General features: G+C 41.3%; 1 protein-coding gene across 1 annotated transcript; it reads left to right on the top strand.

Annotated features, from left to right (window-relative positions):
• The first annotated feature begins 1,198 nt into the window (after positions 1-1,198).
• Positions 1,199-7,120, top strand: LOC115007141 (gastrula zinc finger protein XlCGF17.1-like). The gene is made up of 4 exons (XM_029429859.1): positions 1,199-1,764; positions 1,849-2,271; positions 6,673-6,726; positions 7,116-7,120. The coding sequence occupies exons 1-4, from the start codon at positions 1,212-1,214 to the stop codon at positions 7,118-7,120; spliced, it is 1,035 nt and encodes a 344-aa protein (XP_029285719.1). The 5' UTR covers positions 1,199-1,211.
• The last annotated feature ends 893 nt before the right edge of the window (positions 7,121-8,013 follow it).

The raw sequence follows: 8,013 nt of genomic DNA on the forward strand, positions 1-8,013 counted from the left end.
CAGTAAATCTGAAGCCAAAGGAATAATCAAAAGAAGCATAATTAAGGAGTGGCAACACAGTTGGGATACAGGAAACACAGGACTACAACTTTACGCATTACAGCGAGAAGTGTTCACTGTGAGGACAGCTGGAAGGAGCACTAAAGAGGAGAACAGCTTAACAAGGCTGAGAGTAGGACATACCAGACTTAATAAAACACTGCACTTCATAAGGAAACCTCCCTCAGGATTATGTGAGCACTGTCAAGTAGAGGAATCAGTGGAGCATGTCATTTTTCACTTTCAAAAATACTGTTGAGAACGAGAAACACAAAAAACAGAAATCAGGAAGCTTGGAGGGAAAGAACTGAGTCTTAAACATGTTTGGACATTGGGTTAGGGAGACTAGTCCAATATTTGAAATAAACTGAGTTTATCAATATAATTGAATTTACGGTGAAGTGTATTCTTCTTCTTTCTTTCATTTAAGGAATAGATGATTCTACCCTTCTAGTCTAGTCCATCCTCTAACACAGTAGGTGGCGGTAATTCATCTTAACACTGGTTACAACCTGCCGTAAAACCAACGAAGAAGAAGAAGAAGCCATGCAGCGGAAGTTAACAGTACAGGCACTATTAGCGTTAGCTCAGCTCTCTGGATGTATGAAACTAGCAGGGAGACGAGGTTGTAGTCGTTGCGTGGATGAATATTTGACTTCTAGTTAAGCAACAATGTCTTCAGTTGAGTGTTTGAGAGAGTTTGTCAACCAGCGACTAAATGCTGTTGCTGAAGAAATATTCGGAGTTTTCCAAGAAGCTGTCGTCGAGTACGAGGCAGAGATCCATCGTCAGCGCAGACTGCTGGATGTCGTTTGGAAACCCGAAATAAAGTTACACAGGATAGGTGAGTAAAACGTAATAACACAAAACAGAGGAATTGTATGTATATTTAACCCCATGTGTTTTAATAGGTTAGGTTACTGGTACTAATTTGCTCGCATGTCTGCAGTAATATCCTGATCCTTTTGTTCTCTGTCCCTCCAGAGCTCCCACAGCAACATGTCTGTAAGGAGGAGGAGGTCCTCTCTGACCAGCAGCTCTGTATTCAGGAGAGGAACTCCAGTCTGGACCAAGAGGACCCAGAGCCTCCACAGATTAAAGAGGAGCAGGAGGAACTCTGCACCAGTCAGGAGGGAGAGCAGCTTGTACTGAAGCAGGAGACTGATACCTTTATGTTGACTCCTACTGATGAGGAAAGTGACCACCAGCTCCTCTCTCACAACTCTCATGTAGCTGAGAGCCAAGATCAGAAAGGAGGCAAGCATGGAGACTCAGGCTCAACTAGAACTGCAGAGCCAAATGAACAGAATCTACATCACGAAAGCACAAGTCACAGTAACAATGTAGACAACCCTCACCTGTCAGAGATGCACTGTGATACTCACACAGGTAAACTGCCTTTCAAATGTGACACATGTGGTAAAGACTTTAAGATTAAATCATTACTAGAGAAACATCTGAGAATCCACACAGGTGAGAGGCCGTTTGCATGCAAAATATGTGAGAAAGCTTTTAGACTTAATGATCACTTGAAACAGCACATGAGAATCCACACAGATGAGATGCCATATTCTTGCAAAATATGTGAGAAAAAATTTATTGAGAAATCATCATTGAACTGTCATATAAGAACCCACACAGGTGAGAAGCTGTTTGCATGCAAAACATGTGGGAAAGCTTTCAGAAATAATAGTCACTTGACAATCCACACGAGAATCCACACAGGTGAGAAGCCATATTCTTGCAAAATATGTGAGAAAAAATTTATTGAGAAATCATCATTGAACTGTCATATAAGAATCCACACAGGTGAGAAGCCATATTCTTGCAAAATATGTGAGAAAAAATTTATTGAGAAATCATCATTGAACTGTCATATAAGAATCCACACAGGTGAGAAGCCGTTTGCATGCAAAACATGTGGGAAGGGATTTATTAGGAAATCAGCATTGAACTGTCATATAAGAATCCACACAGGTGAGAAGCCATATTCTTGCAAAATATGTGAGAAAAAATTTATTGAGAAATCATCATTGAACTATCATATAAGAATCCACACAGGTGAGAAGCCATATTCTTGCAAAACATGTGGGAAAGCTTTTAGATTTCGTGGTGGCTTGACATGCCACATGAGAACCCACACAGGGGAGAAGCCATATTCCTGCAACACGTGTGGGAAAAGTTTCACTTGGAAATCAGCATTGACGTCTCATCATACAAGAATCCACACAGGTGAGAAACAATATTCAACTCAACTTCATTTATATTGCACCTTTCATACATACAGTACATTCATACATAGCGCCCAAAGTGCTTCACAGAGCAACACAGCACAGACAAGAACAAATAAATGTATGCAACAATAAATGTAATTTTGTAGGGTGCTTTACGTGTGGGTGCAATGAGGCTTGACTTAAGCGTCCTCCCACTCTTACGATACCATCTTCGGCAACAAATGCATTCAACTTGTACAGATTAATGTCTTTGCTTCTTTTGTTTTAATCTCTTTATCTCATCTGAGAATGCTTCTTCTTGCACTAACTTGATAATAACAAGTTCTGCTTCTATACTTGTACATTTGTTGGTTCTTTCCTTTGAACCGTGGAATTATTTGTCATGCCTTTTCAATCTACCAATTGCTCTTACTGTCCTTGACCAATCAGAGAATTTCTATAGGCGATCTATTAATGATCTGTCTTCCTTTGCCTTAGTGTTACACTCAACCGCCTTGCGAAGTTCAGGATCATCCTCCTTGATTTCTCCCACCTTGTGTTCTCTGTCAGGTAGTTCTTTTTGCCAAAGAAACTTTGGTCCACTTAACCAGTTGGAGGTCTGAAGTTGCTCTGCAGTCAAACCTCGAGAGGCATGATCTGCAGGATTGTTTTCAGAGGCAATGTAAGCCCATTGTTCAGGCTTTGTATTTGACTTGATTCTCTGTATGCGGTTTGCTACAAAGACTTGAAACCTTCTAACATCATTGTTTGTATATCCAAGAACAATTGTGGAATCCGTCCAAAAAGAACTCTTTTAAACCTTGGATTTCTAGTTCCTTCCGGAGCATGTCGCTGATTCGGACTGCAACAACTGCGGCCGAGAGTTCAAGTCTTGGTATAGTTGTAACCTTGGTTGGTGAAACTCTTGACTTTCCTATTACCAGACTACAATGGACTTCATCTAATTCGTTGATGACACGCAGGTAAGTACATTCTCCGTATCCAGAGACACTTGCGTCCGCAAAGTGGTGCAGCTCATATGTCTTGACATTGCCGAAACTTGATGGTACGAAGCATCTTTTTATTTATATTTCTGCCAGATTGGTTAGGTCTCTGACCCAGAACTCCCACTGAGGCCTTAGTTTTTCCGGAAGTTCCTCATCCCAGCCGATCTTGTCTCAGCACATTTGCTGGAGTATTTGTTTACCCAAAAGGACGAAAGGTGCCATGAAACCCAAGAGATCATAAACAGACGCTACTGTAGAGAGTACACCTCTTCTTGTTAGAGGATTAAGTTTTACTTGCACTCTGAATTTGAAAGAGTCTGATGTGATGCACCACTCTACTCCTAAAGCTCTCTCCATATGCGGTGAAGTCAAGGCCATGTTAAAATCTTTGGTTGTGGTGCGTTCTTCTTCTGGGATGGTTTCCATCACATTCTCACTGTTCGAAACAAACTTGTGGAGTCTTAGCTTTCCAGTGTGGCAAAGTTCTCTGGCTTCTTTCAGTTCGATGGCTTTCTTCTCAGTTTGAAAGCTCGCCAAACCATCGTCGACGTAAACATTTCTTCGAATGAAGCGAATGGCATCTTCACTAAACTGACCTTGGCCTTGTGCTGCCAGATGTTTAAGGCCGAAGTTGGCACAGCCAGGAGACGAGGCTGCTCCAAACAAATGGACCTTCATTCTGTAGATTGAGGTATTGTTTTCCAAGTTGCCACTCTCCCACCGTAGGAATCTTAAATAATCTTGATCTTCCCTTTTCACTTGAAACTGGTGGAACATTCTTTCAACATCACACATGGCTGCAATGGAATCTTGTCGAAAGCGGCACAAAACATCCACCAATGTGTTTAAGTCAGGACCGATGAGCAGATGGTCGTTGAGGGATGTCTCTTGATACTTAGCAGAACAGTCAAATACTACACGTATTTTTCCTGCTTTCTGTGGATGATAAATTCCATGATGAGGAATGTACCAAGCCGTATCTTTATCAATTTCTTCTTCAGGGACCTTCTCTGCATTTCCACGTGAAATGATGTCATCCATAAAGTTTACGTAGTCCTTGTAGTACTTTGGATCTTTCTTCAGTCTCCTTTTTAAGATTATTCAGGCGGTGTATCGCACATGTCTTGTTGTCCGGTAATTTCGGTCTTTCCCCTTTAAACGGTAATGGCATCTCATAGTGGCCATTTTCTTTGTGTGTGATGCTCTCTCTTAACGTTGACACTTGAGATCTTCTTGGGAAACAGGATCATCTTCTCCAATCCTTTCTGAGAAGTCTGATTCAAGGACTCTTAATATGTCTGAGGGACTTTGAGTCGGCTCACATAGTGTATTTCATTTTTGAGATTGAGAGAAGGTTCCACCTCTGGTGTCACTTGTTTCACTACTATACGATTGCTGATTCCAGTGGCGTCGCCATAATTTACACAGGGATTCCCATGGCCAATAATAATCTATCAAGGCTGACATTCTTTGCCAGATACTTCTCTTGGAAGTAAGGCTTGTGAGCAATTGTAACCAATGAGCAGACCTACTTCACAGTCTTGCAGAGGGGCAATCTCTTCTTGAAGATGCTCTAGATGGGACAAAACTCTTGCAGTTCCGTCTGTTGGTATGTGAGTTCTGTTGGCTGGAATAAACTCACGTGTGTAGACCAGTGGTAAAGGGATCTTCTTACCGGAGTAAAAGCCTCTAACTTGTAGGTGATTTACTCTTTGGGAGCTTACTACTGTGGACCTTGAGGTCATAGTAGAGAGCTTGAGCTTGACTGGTACTTTGTCTGCTTCCAAAGCCTCAGCTACTTCACGAAGCACAAAGGTTGTGTCACTTTGAGAATCCAGCCGTGCATATACAAGAATTTCTTCTGCTGGTTGCGTTGTGGATGAAAGCCAGACCGGAACTATAGCAGCCGTTTGTGTGTTAACTTCATCACAAATTACTCTATTTGAAGTAGCGGCTTTGGTCATTTCTTCGTGTTGTGTTGATTGAGGTCTTTCTGTGTACCTTTGAGTTGTACTTAGCTTTTGATTAGCCTTTGGTGGTCAATGTTCTTTGGTTCGATCCTCGTGCAAACAGGTAGGATGCCTTTTGCAGCACGCGTCACAAACACTCCTACTACTACAGCTCTTTGAGTGATGACCAGTCCTGAGACAACCAAAACATAGCTTTTCAGCTTGAATGAATTTAATTCGATCTGTAATTGTTTGCTCCATGAACATCCTGCATTTGTGCAACATATGCCCGATTGGGACTAGACTTACAATAGACTTACAGAAAATGCACGTAACAAAAGTCTTTTCATAGGAGCTTGTGGTCAGTGCCTTTGCTCCAAAGCTTTGCCGTCTTTGGACTTTTGTTTTTTCCGTTTCAGTGACTGCAGTGATGTGATAGGGTTGCAGGCAATTTTTGCTTCTCTTGTCAGAAATTTGACAAATTGGCTGAAGGAGGGGAATTGGTTCATCTCTTCTTGTACTTCAATAACCTTGCAGTTCCATCTCGCAGTTAGCCAATCCGGTATCTTTGAAAGTATTTGCCTGTTTTCATTACAGTCATTTAAGATTTCCAATGCCTTGATGTGGACCATGGCAGCCTCACAACTACGGAGAAAATCACCAAACTCTCTTAGCTCAAAGCTATCCTTAGACCCTATTTTGGGCCACGCATGGAGCTTGTCTCGGTAGGACTTCGCAATTGTAAAAGGATTACTATATCGCTCCTCCAAAATCTCCCTTGCTGCAACATAGGCAGATTCAGTTCCGAGTAGAAAATAGCCATCGATTGCTTTCTGTGCTTGTCCACTTACATATCTATGAAGGTAGTATAGTTTCTCTTTATCTTGAATTCCTTTATGATCAATCAGAGTTTCAAAGGAGAGTTTCCAGTCGTTATATTTCAATGGATTCGCACTGAATACCGAAGCTTCAGGAACTGGAACTCTACTGGCAGTTAAAGCACCTGCTAGTGTCTTCACCAACTCTACTGTGCTTTCATTTCAGGAGGTGACCACAGCTTGTGGAACAGGCCTTGTGGGAGTCCGCACTTGGTCATTTACCCCCATCTCATTCTTCAGCATGTCTTTCCACTCTTTTATGGAATCTTCTTGGTCATACACCCACATCCTTGCTTGTGCTGCATTGAGACTTTTCAATGCTTCCAAATGCTGTATTTTCATCCGTTTGTCCTCCAGAGTCTTCTGTAGAGCTACATGCTCTTCTTCCATTCTAGCTCTAATGTTTGCGTCCTCTTCCTCGACTGTGTGTACAACTTTTATAAGTTTGATAACAAACAAAGGAATTAGATTTATATATAATTCCATGTGTTTAAATATGAACTGGTATTAATTTGCTCCGTTGTCTGCATTCTTTTACTTTGCCACCACAGTAGTATTCTATTCCTTTTGTTCTCTGTCCCTCCAGAGCTCCCACAGCAACATGTCTGTAAGGATCAGGAGGTCCTCTCTGACCAGCAGCTCTGTATTCAGGAGAGGAACTCCAGTCTGGACCAAGAGGACCCAGAGCCTCCACAGATTAAAGAGGAGCAGGAGGAACTCTGCACCAGTCAGGAGGGAGAGCAGCTTGTACTGAAGCAGGAGACTGATACCTTTTTATGTTGACTCCTACTGATGAGGAAAGTGACCACCAGCTCCTCTCTCACAACTCTCATGTAGCTGAGAGCCAAGATCAGAAAGGAGGCAAGCATGGAGACTCAGGCTCAACTAGAACTGCAGAGCCAAATGAACAGAATCTACATCACGAAAGCACAAGTCACAGTAACAATGTAGACAACCCTCACCTGTCAGAGATGCACTGTGATACTCACACAGGTAAACAGCCTTTCAAATGTGACACATGTGGAAAAGACTAAGTATAAATCATCACGAGAGAGACGTATAAGAACCCACACAGGTGAGAAGCCATATTCTTGTACAACATGCAAAAAGAAAATCCAGTCTAATGATACCTTGAAAGTCGTCATGAGAAAGCACATGGGGGGGAGGTGGGGGAGGTGCAGCACTGCAGCACAGAGGTTCCAGAGATTAAAGAGTAACGGGTGGAACTAAAAGGAGTTTGACACTCTTGACTTCAGGGTTACACTCTGTAATAAGTGTTGGATCACACACTATTTCTACACACTACCTCAGCAATGAGGTCACTGAGGTTATTTCTTCGTTAGAGGAAGATTGTATGTTTTTTTTGGGTTATTGGATTGCATGGCTGATTGTAGCAACACTGTTTATATAATTTGTTATTCTGCTGCATATTGTTTGAAGACTGACTAACATTATTGCTGGAAAGGCCAGAAGATATAGAAGCTTAAGGAGAACGTATTCATATCACACATGTTTGTTACCAAGGTAGAATGGTGCATCACATTTTACGGTTTGTAAATAATGAATGTGTGTATACATTGTCTTGAAGAGATGCTATCAAGTAATTAAAAAAAAAAGTATACCAATCAAATGTTAACGTTCTTTAATATTTTCTTATTTGTTTTTACAGTTTTAATTTGTTTTTGTAAATGCATTTGTATGAACATGGAGATAATGGTATGTGTTGTATTTCATGCCAAGTAATTACAATAAATGTATTTACTTCCCTTAAAGATCTCCTTTAAATCTCTCGCCTAATTTCTATTTCAGTTCTCTTGTATTTCACTTATTTTATACATAGAAATACACAATCAAAGAAGTTACAACTACACGGGCCATGTAAGTACTGGCTGCATATTTATGTACAGAGAAATGAGCTAAAATGGTA

This window comes from Cottoperca gobio, chromosome 1 (genome assembly GCF_900634415.1).
Source record: "Cottoperca gobio chromosome 1, fCotGob3.1, whole genome shotgun sequence".
NCBI lineage: Eukaryota > Metazoa > Chordata > Actinopteri > Perciformes > Bovichtidae > Cottoperca > Cottoperca gobio.

What these genes read in the sequence shown, in the direction of transcription:
- LOC115007141 (XM_029429859.1), top strand. Translation starts at nt 1,212, where the DNA reads ATGTTGACTCCTACTGATGAGGAAAGTGACCACCAGCTCCTCTCTCAC. An exon ending in CCACACGAGAATCCACACAG is followed by an intron (nt 1,765 to 1,848) that starts GTGAGAAGCCAT and finishes GAATCCACACAG; the next exon opens with GTGAGAAGCCATATTCTTGC. An exon ending in TCATACAAGAATCCACACAG is followed by an intron (nt 2,272 to 6,672) that starts GTGAGAAACAAT and finishes CTGTCCCTCCAG; the next exon opens with AGCTCCCACAGCAACATGTC.